At 34.4% G+C, this 18,827-nt stretch overlaps 2 protein-coding genes across 2 annotated transcripts in view; one reads left to right on the top strand and one right to left on the bottom strand.

Annotated features, from left to right (window-relative positions):
• Nucleotides 1-18,827, top strand: part of LOC106135148 (sodium/hydrogen exchanger 3) — a 35,820-nt gene that overhangs the window by 14,825 nt on the left and 2,168 nt on the right. Inside the window, exons 4-19 of the mRNA XM_013335367.2 lie at nt 6,507-6,770; nt 7,083-7,308; nt 7,586-7,813; nt 8,254-8,471; nt 8,636-8,719; nt 8,834-9,042; nt 9,858-9,983; nt 10,217-10,374; nt 11,018-11,156; nt 11,298-11,441; nt 11,778-11,844; nt 13,135-13,230; nt 14,779-14,979; nt 16,595-16,648; nt 17,108-17,287; nt 18,192-18,528. Coding sequence (XP_013190821.1) covers nt 6,507-6,770; nt 7,083-7,308; nt 7,586-7,813; nt 8,254-8,471; nt 8,636-8,719; nt 8,834-9,042; nt 9,858-9,983; nt 10,217-10,374; nt 11,018-11,156; nt 11,298-11,441; nt 11,778-11,844; nt 13,135-13,230; nt 14,779-14,979; nt 16,595-16,648; nt 17,108-17,287; nt 18,192-18,528 — 2,731 coding nt within the window. The remainder of the gene's footprint in view (nt 1-6,506; nt 6,771-7,082; nt 7,309-7,585; nt 7,814-8,253; nt 8,472-8,635; nt 8,720-8,833; nt 9,043-9,857; nt 9,984-10,216; nt 10,375-11,017; nt 11,157-11,297; nt 11,442-11,777; nt 11,845-13,134; nt 13,231-14,778; nt 14,980-16,594; nt 16,649-17,107; nt 17,288-18,191; nt 18,529-18,827) is intronic.
• Nucleotides 3,734-5,935, bottom strand: LOC132902235 (uncharacterized). Its single transcript, XM_060946494.1, has one exon. The coding sequence runs from the start codon at nt 5,933-5,935 to the stop codon at nt 3,734-3,736; it is 2,202 nt and encodes a 733-aa protein (XP_060802477.1).

The following is an 18,827-nucleotide window of genomic DNA, read 5'->3' as shown; positions in this document are numbered from 1 at the left end:
CGAGGGTTAATATTATATATGTAGGTACTTCCATTTGCTCACTGCTATGATGTTTTTATACATTGACAAAGCCCAAAAAGCTTCCATGCTGATTTGGTAGCGAAGAAAAACATATAGTGTGAAAATTGCTTCTTTTTTTTTGGGCAGATTATAAAAGAAAATCAAGGAAAGGCTAATAAACTTGGGATTTTTCTTTTAGGCGACTGGCTGGGAAACTGTCACTATTAGAATCTCAGTTCCATCATTAAGTCGTACAGACGAAAGTGGCCTTTGAGTCTTTTCAAAACTGTTCGCTCTGCCTTCCCCATAATGGATAAAGACGTGATTATATATATAGGTATACGTGTATGTATGTATGTGTATGATAGGAAACCTAAATAACTTTAATTTCTAAGATATCATGTCCCAAAGTATACGCACATAAAATTACGCCCATTTCGGATTAGGCAGAGCCATAAGCAAGAATCAAAATGTCAAGTGTCATCGTAAACATTTAAGTACAAAATCCTCACGGAAAAACGCGGGCGGAATGAGATTGGTGCCAATTTCTGTTACGGCCGTGACCCCTTTCGTGTCCGTGTTAGCTAAAGGTTACAGAGAAACAAAAAACGTACATATCTTGAATGAGAATTGAACAATCCACTTTATATAAAATGCCAAGCGAAAGAATACCATGTTTATAAGCTTATCCATTAATCGCTTTTTACGACATCAATATATAAGCATGGGATTCTTCTTTTAGGCGATGGGCTAGCAAACTGTCACTATTAGAATCTCAATGAATGTGGATTTTTAGTCTTTTCAAGGCTGTTGGCTCCGTCTAACTCGCAAGGGATAAATGTATATGTAGTTTTGTTATTTTGGGTCTTACGAATTTTAAGTCACAGATATTAATGGTATGATTAAGTATTTGGACTTAATCGCTCCTAAATTGACCTCAGGTAGTGTGGTTTAGTTGGCAGCCAGGTCGCTGAAATCATCAAGTTAGTTCTCGTTTATTTAAAATCCAACCAATCATCTTACTAACAAAAGCAATATTATGTACAAAGATAAATTTCTGAACGCTAACTTAAACTCAGCAGCAAAATAAAATGTGAGGGAATAATTTCCCCTTACTATGAAGTCAGCAAGCCGCTTTTCTCATATTTCGACCAAATTTTTAGTTTGGTATATTTTAGCTCTTTACAACTTAACATAGGTACTTATCTATGCTATAATGGCACCATCACTAAGCACTTAAAGCAAAAATGCTTAAATCGTAAGCAGGTTCATGCGGATTGGAGAGAAAAATGTAATGAACCTGGTAAAAGATTTATCCTTTGGTGGCGTGTCGCGCCCGAACTATTGCTTGCACTACTATTATACATTTACCACGATTTACGAAAGATGATCACTATACTTCACATGTCGAATGAGGTTTACACCTTTACGCCATGTTATTTAGCATGTGAAATAATTCACCGCCGCCTGTTAGCCATACCTGTAAAATGTCGCATAAGCTCTGTTCCTTATTTAAGACAAACGTTAAGTTGACAAATAAATGAAAAGGAATAAATACAATCACGGGTTCTACCTAGATATATGTCTGTGGGTAAGTACTACTTTATTTATGAGAGGCACTCCTCACAAAGTCAACAGAACGTCGCATGACTACACCCAAGGCGTAACCGACACCGCGCCACTAAATATAGGATGGATTATTTACTCTGGACTAACTCGGGTTTCTATTTGAAGTCGGCAGTTGTGTGACCCAGTATTGCTAGTAACCAAATTACCTCAGACAGCAATCCGAGTTGAATAATAAATATTGAACTTTAACCAAAGAGTTCATAAAATCTAATACGATTTTTTCGTAACGGCAACTTTTTGAAATAACGCAAAAAGTACGCGCATATCGTAAATTTTCTCACTAGGACTTTCTTGAAACTTTCAGTAGGTGAGTCACGTAGGTATTTTAAATTAGATATCATTGGAACAAACAAGTATAAAATTTACACCGATATGTATAAACAACATGTACCTACAGCCAAACAGCTGAACGTGGCCTTTTAGTCTTTTCAAGACTGATTGCTCTGTAGACGTGACTATGTATGTATGTTTTATTGTACGTATATTAAACTAATTCTAAATCAAAATAATAATCTACGATTTTTTTGATTCAGGTAAATTAAACGAAAAATTTTGTACATTCTGTAGCCATCAAATGAAATATTAATGATAAAATAATAAACTGATACTAAGAAGGGTAAAATAGGTCATTATCATTTATTATAGGAGTGAATGGCTCGTTAACTACTTGGAAATGAAATGTAAAAGGGTTTTTAAGAGTAATAAAATTTTAAAAGGAAATTATGTATACAAATTCTGTGTAGACCGAATGGTCGTCTCATTTAAAAACGACGAGAATATTTGATACCTAAAGGCGATGGGATGATTAAATGTAAATAATTGAACGAATAATTTGCTAAACAAATCGAAAACCCTTGAGTTTCACCCTCAGTAACATTTTGAAGCCCGGAGCTTTGAACTGGAGTTAAATGAAACCGACGATACATTTTGCTTTGATCAGAGAGAAACAGAAAGACCCATATCATATTTGAAGAACCAAAAACTGTTTTCGATTAGATTCTAATGAAAGGTTAAGAATATTCGCTCACAAAATTTATTTGTACCTTCATAGACTACATACATATAATCACGTCTTTATCTATTACGGGATAAACACAGGCAAAAAATTGAAAGCCCACGTGCAGCTTATTGATCGTACAGTTGAAAGCTCATTGATCGTACAGTTGAATGATATTATATAAGTTACCTTCAAAATGCAACTTTTAAACTATTTGTAGTATATAAAAAGTAAAAATTTACCTAAATATTGAATTCAAACAAGAAAAAAAAATGAATTCATTTTTCCTGAACTACCCTCGTACTTCGCAAATCGCGATACTGCCGGGAGCAAACTGGGGTAAGTGGGCTCTGGCTGTCAATAAAAGGGTACAAATATATGGTAAATTCTTACTTGACTTTTTCGAACATCAGTAAAAAAATTTGAAATTTTTGGGACTTTTGTTTTCAATTGTTTGGAGAATACGTGACACTCTTTGCATAATTGGGACATGCTTTTGGGACCTTTACTAATTAATCTTTTATTGACCTCTTTACAATTTAACTTGTTATATTATTTCTTGACAGTATTATTATTAGGGTTTGTATTTACATTGTTCTAGATTTACACAATTTTTTCCGTTTTTGTAATAAGACTATAGCAGTTCGTAGACCCTCATCGTAGCAGATCGTAGCAATGGCGCGTGGCCGGATGCATGTCGTAGCTGGTTAGAACTTTATATTTAAACTTACATTTTATTAGATTGTATAACCTTCACTTTAGTATTGGACCACTCCTATATTTGCTATGTATGCTGCAAAAGACGATTATTCAATCATTAAGCTATCCACATGAACCTGACTTTGTTTCAAAACGGACGGTTTTTGTCTACCTTTGTTACTGAAAGTGAAAAATATGTAGATTTACTAATATATTTATATGTTGCAAATGGATTAAGTAGCTTTTTGAAGAAACTTGTTCTAAGTAAAAATAACAATGCAAAGGATGAAAAGACAAATGTATACTTAAATCGTTTAATCACGTAAATTTCATATTGTATTAAACACAAAGAGTAAGTAAGTATATCGAGTACAACCACAAAAAAAATAAAACTGTTTTTTACAATAACTATTTACCCACTGAAATAGGCTTTCTGTAAACCAATTGACTATCACCACGTTTCTTTTTCTTGCGCTTTATGTTAAAAAACTTTCTATATTTATTTCTAGTTATGCTCAACCGAGACTTCGTAGGGAAAGGATGCGTATTATTTTTCTCTTTAATATAATGTTTGTAGGAACCAATGTTAGTTGCATATGCTACGAAAGGTGATTTTGTTGGCTTTGGATCAAAACCTGAAGTTCTATTGCGACTTTCATCATATCTGTCCATTAGATGACTTGTGTTATTTGAAGTGAGCGATAAAGATGAAACAGATACTTCCATTTTGCCTTTTGGGTTCGTAAATTTATCTTCATACCTTAATGTGTGAACGTTTGTGTAGATCACACCAAGGTTTACATTATCATGGTCAAATGATGTGCTAGATTTCGTTATTCGAATAGAATCAATAGGAGAATTATATCTATTCCTGAACTGGCATCCCACATCTCTTATAAAAACGACGGCCTCGCTACTAACAATCCTAGGAACAGATGGATTATATGACATGCCTAAAGTATCATATTGACATGATTTATCTGATCTAGAAAGTCCATAATCAGGTATATACCCAGGTGGATGGATCTGACATGGTGAAAACGATTGTCGCAAGCATGGTGATAAAACATTATACGGTGCTGGCGGTGCAAACATTCCATAACCGTTTGGAAGCTGCGCCATATTTACTTGGTTGCTCAAATTACCACTGTAGATGTTACGACATTCAGGAATATAAGTACATCGTGGCACATGGGGACACTGACCGTTTTCCATCTCTTCTACATGTTTCAACTCGTCGTAAGGAATATTCTTGGAAAATGGAACACATAAAGGCAAATTAACACAGCGTGGACGATGTAAACAAGGTGGTATATACTCGCAATTATTTTTTAGTATATTTGCTCTCTGGCAAGATGGCGCTACTGTACAAGGAGGATGGTGCCTGCAAGCCTTCGTTATTCTAATAACTCGTGGAGAAGTTTTAGATGTTTCTTGCTTTTTAGTGATTTTAGGGCTTAAAAACACGTTATCCGTCGGCAACAATTGACAAAGAGGCACTAAATCACAAGTAGGGTTATGGTGGCATGAGCCTCTATCATTACTCTTATCTGCCATTTGTTTTTTGACTGCAGTTTTATACGTATAAACTGATTTGCCAGGAGAAGAATCATTCGGTTGATAACTTAAATCCTCATAAATTATGCTGCCTTCTTCTTCTGATGGATCCATGCTAGAAAACTCTACCTTCTCTTTACAATTAGGACACAACATAACCTGTCTCTTTTTGCGTTTAGATTTACCTTTATTGTTCATGGTTTCGGTGTGACTAATAACATCATATTTTTCAGTGTAAAGTAATGTGGGATCAGATTTTTCAACAGATTCAAGGTTATCAATAATGCAAGTAATACTTGTTGGCTTATCATCTTTAGGAACTATTGATTTTCCTTTGTGGTTTTTCTTGAAAAGCTTAGTTTCTTTTCGATCATCTTTCCTTTCTTCTTTAACAATATTAGTAGTGCTTGTAACTTGATCACTCAATGACTTGCTGTTTTTTAATCCAGCTAAACATTTATCATCTGCACAAGGACATGTGTATGAAAATAGTTGACAAGGACAAGGATCTTCAATTTGTCTCGTATGATCCTTTTTCTTTGACTTTTTATCCTGACGCGTGGGGTTAGTATATTCAGTTCGATACTTCGCATAAGACCAATACTTTTGTTTTCGTTGTATATTTTTATCACTGTCATTAAAGGGGGCGATGTTTGTGAAATCATCATCTTTTAAATAAATTTCAGATGATATTTCTGGATCATTCGGAAAACATTTCTCGACTTTTTTTGTTTGAACCTCTAGGCTGTCCCGAGGTAATAATACTGGTAATATTTGTGTCTCACATTCTTGCACGAAAGTATAAGAATTTCCTTTTAATCCATGGATAGAATGGATAAATGAAGAATTTATCTTTGTGTTGCTTGAATATTTTTTCTTACTAACCCTGGAGAGGTCAACGTATGAATGGACAGCTAAATTATCTAAATCATAAAATAAAGTACTCGTGGAGTGATAATCTGTTGTGTAACTTATATTTTTATTCAAATTGTGATACTTCTCGCTAGTCATGTAAATGATTTCCGTAGCTTTTCCGTTTTTATATCTAGACATTTCTTCCGAAGCCTGTTTCATTGAATGGATTTTATCACTATGTCTGGTATTTTTATAATGCCCATTTTTATTAGTTTTCGGCCCTAATATTTCGTAAATACTTGTAAATGATTTTGTTTGTAATATCACATTTTCTTTAACATGCATTATAAAATTTCATATTCACCACTGATTTATCTTCAATTACTGAATTAGTCAAATTAATAAGTAAAGAGAATTACTCTAATGGTCACACGATACTAGACAATTTATCTAATGGTCCATTTTATTATATTTTATTTATTTTTACTATTTTACCATATTTCCGTTATCGTGACAACGAAATTTATTGAATGACAACTGATGAGCTATTTCTATTTTTTTCTCATATTGATAGAGTTTTTATTATTAAGTTTTAACCTTGGTAGTTATAAACATTTATTTAGGGAGAACTTTGTACAGCTTAATAAAATGACTAAAAAAGATAGACTTAAAAGAGAGAGTTATAAATGGGAATGAAGCGAAAGAAGTATGAAAGAATCGTGGAAAATTTCACTTAAAGAGGCGTAGGTAATTTTATGTATTGTTGCAGGTTTCCACATGGCACCACGTCTATCGAAAATGTTTCCTGAGTCGTGCCTGTTGATCTTTGTTGGAGTCCTCATTGGTGCTCTACTCCTTAGTACCCACAGCGTGCACGTCCAGCCATTGACTCCAGACACCTTCTTCTTGTACATGTTACCACCAATCATCTTGGACGCAGGATATTTCATGCCCAACAGGCTGTTCTTCGACCACCTTGGGACCATCCTGTTGTTTGCAGTAGTTGGGACTGTATTCAATACTCTGACTATCGGTAAGTTAAATAGATTTTACAAGTCTGCTTGCTTGACTGTAGAATAAATGTTATTTTATCTAGTACATGTTAATATTTTGAAAAAATGGAACCGTATGACTTTCATTGTCAAAAATTTAGAATTTTTATGGTAACTCTTGGTAACTTGGTTTTTATATTTTTTTTAAGTTTGAATTTGAATTTGAAACTCTCCATGAAATCATCAACCCTTCAACAACAATCAACCCACTAAAGAAATCAGATTATTTTTCATACACACCTTCACAAATACACCGCGATTATAATTACTCTATGTCTTGGCCAAACTTTCAGGTGCATCACTTTGGGCATGTGGTCAGACAGGCATGTTTGGATGTACCACGCCTTTACTGGACATGCTTTTGTTTGGTGCACTGATATCTGCTGTGGACCCAGTGGCTGTTCTGGCGGTTTTCGAGGAGATCCATGTGGATGAGGTGCTTTACATCGTGGTCTTTGGGGAGTCCCTCCTCAATGATGCCGTCACGGTGGTGCTGTACCACATGTTTGAAGCTTATACGTAAGTTCTTATTATAACTACAACTTCAGTAATAGAATGATAATAGTTTAATGGTCTCATTAGAACATATAACGTTGAATGAATGTATTTTTGCTTTTTCTGCTTTTTTTGGGACAGCAAACATACACCATGTTTGCGGTCCCAAAAAAAATTCAGAAACGTACTGTGAACTGAATTATTTTTTGATTGATAAGTACCTAAGTAATGACTACTTTCTTATTTCTGAAAAAAAAAGAAAACCGTGACTATATATTTTTAAATTTCTTAAAATTTTCAGTGAAATGGGCCCATCCCGCCTAATGTACACCGACTTTCTCGCGGGTCTTGCCTCATTTCTCGTTGTGGCCTTTGGAGGCACCTGCATCGGAGTAATATGGGGCTTCGCCACGGGGCTCGTGACTAGGTTCACACACGAAGTCAGGGTCATCGAACCTATATTTATTTTCGTCATGGCGTATTTGGCGTATCTGAATGCTGAAATGTTCCACATGAGTGGAATTCTTGCGTAAGTTCCCATTTTCTTTGTTTAAAAGAACGATATTTTTATTTAACATAAGTACGTTACTATAAACTATTAGGAACCTATGAAAAATTATAAAAATCACCTGTATGAGTAAAAGTAATGATGTCGTAAAAGGCAACTAAGGGATAGGCTTACAAACTTCTTTTTTAGGCCATGGGCTAGCAACCTGTCACTATTTGAATCTCATTGTATCATTAAGCCAAATAGCTGAACGTGGCCATTCAGTATTTTCAAGACTGTTGGCTCTGTCTACCCCGCAAGGTATATAAACGTGATCATATGTATGAATGTATGAGTAAACTTTTATCCCGAGCTTCGTAATGAAAAGCATATGTAATTGCTCCCGAAAGTAAAATAACATCAAAGCGGTCAATTGAATAATGGAACATTTTTTATTGTATTGACTTCATTTTCTTCTACAGCATAACATTCTGTGGCATCACAATGAAGAACTACGTAGAAGCAAACATCTCGCACAAGTCCCACACGACCATCAAGTATACCATGAAGATGCTGTCTTCATCTTCGGAGACCATTATCTTCATGTTCCTTGGCGTCGCCACAGTCAACAACCATCACGATTGGAATACGTGGTTTGTGTTGTTGACCATCGTCTTCTGCTCAATATTTCGGATTATAGGTGAGATGAAGAGTTTTAATGATTTAAAAAAAAGCTGTATGGTTTGACTAATAATTTCTAGAAGTTTCTTTAGTTTTACATCATTATTAATAACTGTCGGTCAGTTTTCGTATACAATTAAATTTTGTTAACATGGTTTTCACCTATGTTTTCTTTTGTTTCAGGAGTGTATATATTTAGTGCAGTAGCTAATAAGTTCAGATTGCACAAACTAAATAAAGTTGAAAAATTTGTTATGTCTTACGGAGGTAAGATATCTGTATAAAATATGTTATTCTTTTTTCTTTTCTCATCTACTAATTTATTTTGTTTAATATTTTCGAAAATTACTATTTAAAATATTTTTTTTCTTATCATTCCAGGTCTGCGAGGCGCAGTCGCATTCGCATTGGTGCTATTAATTGATCCGGAGGTGGTAAAGTTGCAGCCTATGTTTGTGACCACCACCATAGCGGTGATATATTTCACAGTATTCATTCAGGGGATAACGATAAAGCCCTTGGTGAAGATATTGAATGTCAAAACAGCGGAGAAGAGAAAGCCAACGATGAACGAGAGGATACATGAACGGGTAAGGTCCCAAAATTTGACGAGACAATATTTGGCATAGAAGGTGGTGTTACTACAAGTAATGGTCAGGATACTATTGAGGTGATATAACTCACGTTGTTTATCCTGGGGATCACTCGCTATAAATTTATCCATTGCTAAAATTATTGAATGTAAAAACAGTAGAGGAAGCTTATGTTGAACTAAAAGATGGATAACGTGTAATGTGTCCATGTCCATAGAGAAGTGCCAATTCGTTGATTTGTGTCGTGTTGATCATTATTCATCAACAATTTGACGGCCTCTGTGGCTCAGCGGTAGTACGCTTGTCTGTGACACCGGAGGTCCCGGGTTCGAATCCCGGCCAGGGCATGATGAGAAAAGAACTTTTTCTGATTGGCCTGAGTCTTGGATGTTTATCTATATAAGTATTTATTATAAAATATATTATCGTTGAGTTAGTATCTCGTAACACAAGTTTTGAACTTACTTCGAGGCTAACTCAATCTGTGTAATTTGTCCCATAAATATTTATTTATTTTATTTATCAACAAACGTGAGATTTTTTATTCATTTCATTATTATAAATATTACTGTACTACAAATTATTATTGACCATGAGACACAAGAGAGCGAGAGATATTAAAGAAGGAAATATACTATTCCTTATTGTTATCTTTTATGGGACTCAACTCATGTATATGTTACATGCATACAAAACATACATATAAGTATGATCACATCATATTCCCATAGTACGATTTGCCAGGATCCTGTTTATTTATTTTGCTTCAGTCACTATACCTTTGTATTTAAAAAGTTTGTCTTTCTTTTCAGTTCATGGACCATTTGATGGCAGGCGTAGAAGATATTTTAGGTAAACATGGTAATCATCATATGCGTGATAAATTCAAGAGATTTGATAATCGGTTTATAAGACCATTTTTACTTAGGAACTATCAGGTAAGATACCGTTTTTTTTCATTACACTATTAAATGACTTCTGAAATATCATAATGATACTTCCAAAGAATCTTCAATGCTATTGATTCTTTGTTCAGCTGTGGGTTGAACGAACCGCTAGGCGTTTTTGCAGTAGGGACTTTCCAAGCTCCCTAGCAAGAAACCTACTATGATGCTTTTCTATTCTCTTAAATATAGAAATACAAATTAATAAAGTTATTTTCTTTCAACAGGGTCAAGAGCCAAAGATATTAGAAACATATTCAAAACTAGCCATGAAAGACGCCATAGAGTACATGCAAAGAAATGCATCTACAATCGGAAACATATCGGGGGCGGAGTCCATGTCAGCTATATTTAAGAATTATACAAATACTAACTTCAATGGAAGGTAACAATCATTCAATTCTGAAAAGATTTTACCTGCAGGTTTGCCAAAATAAGTTATTTGTCAGGCCGAATGTTTGATAATGCTTATGGTATTATGTGCTATGCATTTGAATTTTTATTTATTTATTTAAACTTTATGCACGAAAATGTACAACAGGTGGACTTAATGCCACAAGGCATTCTCTGCCAGTCGAACCTTTGGACCAAACTGAGATGGACGTACGGGTGAAAATATGAATAATAGAATACCTTATAAACTTACATATAATATAGTTTACATATATAAGTTTGACGATAAATATATACAGTATATAAAATAAACATACATATACTACATAAGTTGGATGATTGTGTAGAGTTTAAAAAAAAATAAAACTACTGGTATTTTGTACAATAAAGATTAAATAAGTAAAAAAAATCGTGTTCATCAAATTCCTGTGATAATTTCAGGAAATCGTTTCTAAGCGTTCTTCCATCTATGCTCCTCGTACTATTAGAGGTTGGCACAAAAACATCAAATTTGTCCCAAATTGAGATCGTACTATAAGACTAGATACAACTGCCCTTTCGCCAACTTAGAGCTAACACAATCTGTATAATTTGTCTTGAATAAATTTATTTGATTTTCGAATTGTATTTTCCAGCCCTAGCTTCAGCCAGCTCGACTCTTCGACATGGAACATAGACATGCAAGAGCTGGAATATAATCCCTCTAAAAAGGACCTCACTGACGCAAAAATACACCATCTATTGGCTGAAGAATTATGCAAGCCATTCAGGCGGGTAAGTACCACTACCACTATAGTGTACCTATGTATATTGTCTTTATCCTTTAATTGGTAGAATGAGGTAAGAGTCGAAAAGACTCTTGGGCCACGTTTATTTAAACGGCGGTAGTAAAGTTAATGGTGATTATTGTTTCAGCATCGTCGACTAAGCTACAGTCGTCATGCCGTGAACGACCGCGACCTGGGAATCCAGCAGGTGAACTACAAAACACACATGAACATCCGCCGACGAGTCGGCGATAGGAAACACCACCACAAGCGTAGTAAACGTGGGAAGCAGGTGAGAATACTAATTTCGTAGTCCACAGTATAATTAAGTTTCCTGAAAAGTCTTGTCCTAATAAAATTACTTTTAAGGCTCACTTAAATTTTAAATACTTAAATAAATTATCAGAAGTGGGACTATTTTTAAGTTAGATTTTTTATTATTTTTTATGGTTTTAGTATTTTTTTTGTACAGTTCTCATCTCATCTTCGCGTGTTGCTTTTGTTGTCCGCGCCAAATATTTCTCATATATTTAGGTACTTAATTTTATTATAATCTATGTGAATGCTATCGTTTCAATCGATACAAAAATCTCATTATCAAAGGTGAATATAAAAATTCTTGTTTCAGGATGGCAAAAATCATGTCACCTTCCCAGAATTCCAGCAAAACGGTTCGGCCAAACAGTTCACGCACGGTAAAATAAAGTATTATAGATTAGGTACTTACTTATTCTTTATTACTATCACGAGTGTCGATCGCATGCACGTGTGGGTCCAAGTATCTGTCAATTATTTTTATTATTTTACGGTTATTATTACTCATTATTATATTATTTTGCGACGCACAAAGGCTTCGTACGCATTAGCGATATAAACTACACTTCGCTCGAACTTATTTTATCTTCTATGTTTCGAGAGTTGAGAGTTTCTCGTAACTTTGTTTCGGAACAATAGTTGTAAGGGTATTGTTTTATTTTTATTACTGTTAATTGAATGCCAAATAAAAAGTTACTAAAGTTAAACGAGTCAATATCGATAAGGTATTTGTGATGATTATAAAGGATACTGTAAAGCGGCCACTGTTGGTGTACTGTGTCGTCTGATATGAAATTTCAGTAGTACTTATTACTAAAATTAGGCTGACGTTTCTACAATAGATTTCCACACTGTAAGACAACAACTTTTTTGTTGTAGATACAAACTTATGACGGTAACCGTTACGTTAGCACTCTTAAATAGAAATTTAAATAATTTCTTAAAATTTCGAATTAGAGGTAAAATAACGCCGTACGAAGTGTTATCAAACTTCAACAAGAGCTCATATTAGTACACGAATTTATTTCATAGTGCATGTTGAATTTATTGTAAAGTTCAATATGTAATAACTTGAAAATTAAATATACGAATGTCATATAGGCATAGCTATAGCCACCTCATAGCCACAGATTAGTGATAGTCAAAGCTAGATGCACGTCGCAAACCTAATTTCAAATGAGTTCCATAGTTCAAACTCGTAACATTCCAAAGAAATTTTGTGAAATGCTGGATCCCACTAATACAAAAGATACTATAGTACTTTAAAGTTTACTCTTTTAACCTCGCGATAGCTTTAAAAATCATTAGGTATTTATTTCGCCTCCACAGCAGACACTTGGCACCAATTTATTTGGTTTTTGACCAATCGTGGGGTTATTGATGAGTAATTTGAATCATTTCATTGATTTTATCAAATCAATTTCGAATACTATGGAACTTTGCACTTTCATCTTCACCAGTAGGTAAATACTTTCTAAGGCCTTATCCGTACAGCAATAATTCACCGACCAATTTTTGTTCTCGCATATTATGTCCAAAATTTTTCATAAATAACTCCTCCTTTTAAATCTACCTGCGTGAAATTCACAAAAAACACAATGTGGCGAGAAAAAGACGCGTGGTGAAATATCGCAGTGCTGACCAGAGCCTAATCAATACCTGTTCCACAGACTATATAGACGAGGTCCTGCAGGAGGACTGTGACGACCGGGAACCCCGGAGAGAAGGCGATGACGGCGGTATTACTTTCACTGCCAAATCCCCGCGTAGGTATTCTGCATGTACACCCTGTGTGACACCAAGTTTGGAATTGAATAAGTTCTTAGTCTGTTCTCTTGTTTGCGCTTAGCTCAAGCCAAGTATAGGGAGGTAATGGTTTTCCAAAATCGAATCGTTGCTGAAGAGCAACGTTTTTTTAATACTTACTCATGGCTTTGGATAACAAAAATGAAAAGTCTTTACTTAGATATTTGCTGTGAACTCTGAAGCTGAAGAACTTTTTTTGCTGTAAAAAGTATTAGGAAAATGATTTACACTAACCAGCCTATGATTGTTCCCACTGTTACCATTATCGCTTTATGTGGCTCGAGCTTTGTAACTGCAAATGTGAGAAAAGATATGATTTACTTATATTTCCTAAAAATACGGCGTGTGGTTCTTATTCAATTTTTTTTCACATAGTATATTGTTACCGTGCCTTTCAATTCAACGGTAGCAATAATATCTCGGGCAAAGATATATAATATGGAACCACTTAGTCCTACCTAAATAACGTAATTTTTTTTGGAAAATTTTTTAACGGAACCAGCTGTGATTCAAAAGTACATACTATTTTAAAAAATTGGCAATGTTAATTTATAACATTGAAAAATATATAAAATTAAGTAATAATTTTTCACACGATTTACTTAATCTGCAAATTCAAATCCAAACAGTATTATGTATTTAGTTGTTGTGAGTTGTAACTATTGTATTTTCACCTAATTTGCACTTCAGACTATTGGGAATTAAATAAACTGGGTTTTATTTTGAAATATTAACATGGGGATATTGGTTTCATTGGTTACCAACCTTGGGAATGTGCTGAAATTTTTTTGTGGTGGCATGTAACGATTTCTAATCTTCTATATGTGGTATTTACTCTTTTAATCAAGGGGATCTTTAATTTTACTTGTACGGAACTGCTTCAGGTTATTCTTTCAAGTAACAAACATTATTTACCCAGCCAGTCTCATTAAATGTGTTTTTATGACTAAGTAGGTAGTATACATTTAACTGTCGTTCAGGTTTACTGCATCTAGTTTTTCTATTACATTAGCATTCCATTACTTCGTTCATTGTTTAGTTTAAATAAATTGTGTAATAGCCTACATAAAAGTAACAATTTGAAGCTGGGTCGTAGGCGTCGTACTATAAGCACTAAATCATTATGACCTCCATTCAAGGAATAAATTAATTATTTAGTATATTTTTTAATAACATTTTTTAATCGACCTACTTAAGTATCTAAAAAATATATTGTTCAGTAATGATTATGTTAAACACTAATACTATTAATGTTGCCTTTTGATTAAATGGGATCTACCCATCGCGTTCTTTCCTACTTACTATTTTATTTTGAAGCAGTTTCGTACGTTTATTTATAAGTTGTACCTCCCAGAACTCTGTCTCCTACCAACCCGGTACTAATCCGCTAAACTCCAACAGTCCGTCTCATTTCTGCTTGTTACTATTGTTTGATTGTCGTTTTCTTCCCTTCTGGCAATCTTCATGTGGCACCGCAAACTTAAATCTCGACAACTGGCGCTATAAAGCTGGATATAAAGAAGTCAGTCCGACGTCCTCCCATAAAGAGAATAGTAGTTCGCTTTTAAACCAGTTGGCTAACCTGCCGGGCTTCAATCCTTTGAAAGCGAGAATTGTTAAGCAATATGGTAAAACGCCCGAAGAGATATTGCCGACAGCTGTTGAGAAATCCCTACCGTGGAGAAGGGACAGGTCCACGTATAACTTTGGTATGTGTTTATTGAAAAATTAACTCTAACTGTTGCCTAATTGCGTCTGATGATCACGAAATTTCCATTTCTCTGGATTATACTTGTTCTCGTCGAAGAGACTATGAGTATAATCAGGAGTAGTCAGATTTGCATTTGTAACGTTGAAACTTAGATCTATTGTTGCGTGAGAAGAGATTTAGCGAAAAACTTAAGATGTTTTTTAATAATTTCTGATGTGTTATATAAAGTTCTCGCTAAATCTGAATTGGTTTGTAATGAGTATTCAAGATAGAGTCGCATCACAATAGACTTGTACGATAACTGTAAAGTTTTTTCATCTATACATATAATAAAACAGTAAAAATATTTTGTCTGTACATTTAGTATTTTTGACTGAAATGGATAGAGGAACACTTAGAATGAATAATAGAAAGCAAAAAAATTTTTTTTTAATTTCTTGTCTGTCTGTATGTATGATCACGATTATCTCCGAAAGTACTCAACCGATTTGCTACAAACTTTCACCAATTGCTTTGTTTTAACTCAGAAGAACATTTAAAGTTTGTTTCATCAAAATCGGTTCACTAAAAAAAAAGTTATCTATATTTGAATGAACTCAAAGCATGAGTTTGCCTATAAATAAGTTACGAAATTTAAAATTCAAAGTCATTTATCATTGTACGACAGCTATCTACAACATATAAATATAAGTGATTTTTTTTTTTACATTTTTGTCTGTCTGTCTGTATCTGACTGTATGATCAAGATTCAACTCAAAATTTACGCGGACGAAGTCGCGGGCAACAGCTAGTATTAAAATAAAATTTTGGTATTAGGCACCTAAACACAAACAGAAAAAATTGTTTCTACTTATTTGCAGAGCTTAAGTTTTGTAACATTGTTGTAAATAGTAGTAGTGTTGGTTTTTATTAAGTACTTTACAAAGAGAAAAATATAAGCTTCAGAACAAAATGACCTTTCTTGGATAGTCATCTTTTCATCAGGCGCCATTTTTAAATACATTTAATGATATTTGGAGATGAATTGCATGAAATATTACTAAACACATACTATATGTATTTATTTATATTTTATTACATTTGCATCTTTTTTCTTCATTTTTTATAAATGTCACTTAGTACACTTTTTCATTTCATACATTTTCAAATACTTACCTACTGAAAAGTTAACCAATTCAATCATAATTAATTATGTATATCGACTAAAATTAAAACTTCGATCTATTTTGAACTGCGAGAAAATTGATCCTTATGTCTATTGAATTGGTTAATTTTGTATGTTAATTAGGTGTATGTAATATGTCTATTATGTCTACTATGCATACATATATGTAGTGTTTACAGTATTTTTAAGCATGGTTTAGTATTGTTCATTCACAATATTCTATAATATGTATATAATATTAATTGTAAATATTTCATAATTTATGAATAAATATAATCAACATCGAAGTTAAATAAATGAATTGAATGTATGGAAACATGCCACAATTTATCATTTCTAGAAGCATGAAACAAGTTCATGTCATCTACCATACATGTAGGAATGTTAGATAACAACAAAAAGTTGCTTTAATAACAATATTCAAGATTGCTTTGTTCTTATATTTTAGTGCCCAATGAAGATATCCTTGAAGAAGACGAAAGGAGACTGTCTGATGAAAATGGTAAATATCATTCAATTTAAGTATTTTAAGTTTTCTACATACATACATACATACATACATACATACATACATATGGTCACGTCTATATCCCTTGCGGGGTAGACAGAGCCAACAGTCTTGAAAAGACTGAATGGCCACGTTCAGCTATTTGGTTTAAGTTTTCTTCGAAATTATATATAATATCGAATTATTAACCGTGATGGGAACGTAATATATATTTACAGGGGCGATAATTGCAATTTAATTAAAGACAGTTTCAAGCTATTTGGAAAAATCGCTCTGTCGCAGCTCGCCGCTTGTCGTTATAAACGTTACTCGTCCATGCTTTTTTTTCTGAAAAATTGCCTGTTTGGCATCTGATAATTAACTTTATTCGCATAAAATTACATTACAATACGTCCATTGGTTTTACTGTACAAACGTTACAAATAAGGATTAAAAATATATAAAAACTTTCAGATACATACATGACAGTACCAGATCATGCTCGTGTCGCCACCCCCACGGCCACGGAGACCATGTTACCCTGGAAACGGGAGGAGGCCGAGGGCTCCGGAGCCCTGAAACAGTCGGAGTTCCCCTCCTGGGCTTCCAATAAGGAGTATCTTGCTTACAGCTCGCCTTCCGCCACTTTCTTAGGTACGTCTTGGAGATTACCAAATCAATGATACTATATTATAAAGCATTGTATCGTTGAGCGAGTATATTGTAACATAAGCCTCGAACTTATTTCGATGCTGGCTTCCATCCTCCTGGCTTTAGTCCCGGTTAAATCCTCACATACCTGGAGAGGAGCCCGGGGTATGCCTTTAGCTATAGATCCTGATTGCGTAAGTCTGGTGAGGTTTTTACACGACGCGTAGCCCATCTGACCTCCGCAACCCTTGCAGGTAAACCTAACCTTTTTTGGTTCCATAGTTATACATCCAGTGGCCTGAAGATGCAAGTTTCCGCAAAATGTTTACCCTCACTTTTTGACGCTAGCTTAATCTATGTTTTTGTCACGTATATATGTATTTATTATTGCCGTTTTATCCATAGAATTTTACAATGTTATCCAAAAGTCTTTGGTTTTATCACAATATGGTATATTATAAACGAAGAATATAGTATGATAGAGCGATCTGGCGCAAGTGGTCTGCGTTGAAAAAGAACAGGTCATTTTATTTCTACGAAAAACCCTTGCAACATGAAAAGTACCTACATGTTTTGTTTCCAACCTTTGACATACGAAATTCTAATTAAGAGTCTGTTTGAAGAATTGTTAGGTAAAGACTTACTGAAATATTGACATGCATTCTTTATACTCACATCAAGAATTCTTTCCTGTAGAATAGAGTCATTATTATCTGCTCTATCGTGTCAAAGCATAATGATTACAATGATTTTATTGCACGTATCTTACTCTCTTAATACTGACTATTAAATCTTATCGTATTTTGGTTCTTGTAGTTGTAGTCATTAGTACTGTATCCTGCACTTTATACCAACATTTTCTCATTCAAATTTTCTCTCCCTTCTTTCCTCAACCTCTCCATCTTAGGTGGCATAGAGAAGCCCAAACATCCGAAATCTATCATAGGTCTGTTCCGAAGAGAAAGCTCAGGATCCCAAGGTCAAGAAGCAGCAGTATCAGACACAGAAGCTGCTATGAAAGGAGAATGCAGTAAAGGGGAATCCTCATCCAGTAAGGATTACCAATGTCGGCAAGGACCAAGTTTGCTGTCGAAGAGAAGTACAAGTCTTGGGGGGCCTTCGGTGCTTCTGATGGAAGACGTGGCCCATTCAGACCCTCTTGGCGCCTCGTCCAGGCCTGCCAGCATAATGCAGGGCCCGCATCGAGGACAGTGCAGACGAGGATCCATGTTGGAGCTAACTGGGTAGGTGGAAATCGTTTTTGTTTTTACGTGAGTTCGTTTCAAGAATTAGCTGCACTTTTTGTCTTCTCATGATTATGACCCACCACTTGAAGGGATACCTCTTGCCTTATGTGCGCAACTAATAGAAATCGGAATAATGTTTCCTGATTTAATAATGTAATTCAATAAATTCGCACCTAGTACTTATCTAGATTTTTTTACTTAATTCATAAGATAGGAGAAATAGGTAGTTTAAAAAGTATCTATAAATTAAGATGAACTAAAAAATTAAGACATCTATTGTGTTGTTGTGTAAGACA

This window comes from Amyelois transitella, chromosome 11, assembly GCF_032362555.1.
Source record: "Amyelois transitella isolate CPQ chromosome 11, ilAmyTran1.1, whole genome shotgun sequence".
In the NCBI taxonomy this organism is placed as follows: domain Eukaryota; kingdom Metazoa; phylum Arthropoda; class Insecta; order Lepidoptera; family Pyralidae; genus Amyelois; species Amyelois transitella.
Note: the sequence above shows the minus strand (reverse complement) of the source record. Positions and strands in the feature narration are given on the sequence as shown.

What these genes read in the sequence shown, in the direction of transcription:
- LOC132902235 (XM_060946494.1), bottom strand. Translation starts at nt 5,935, where the DNA reads ATGTCTAGATATAAAAACGGAAAAGCTACGGAAATCATTTACATGACT.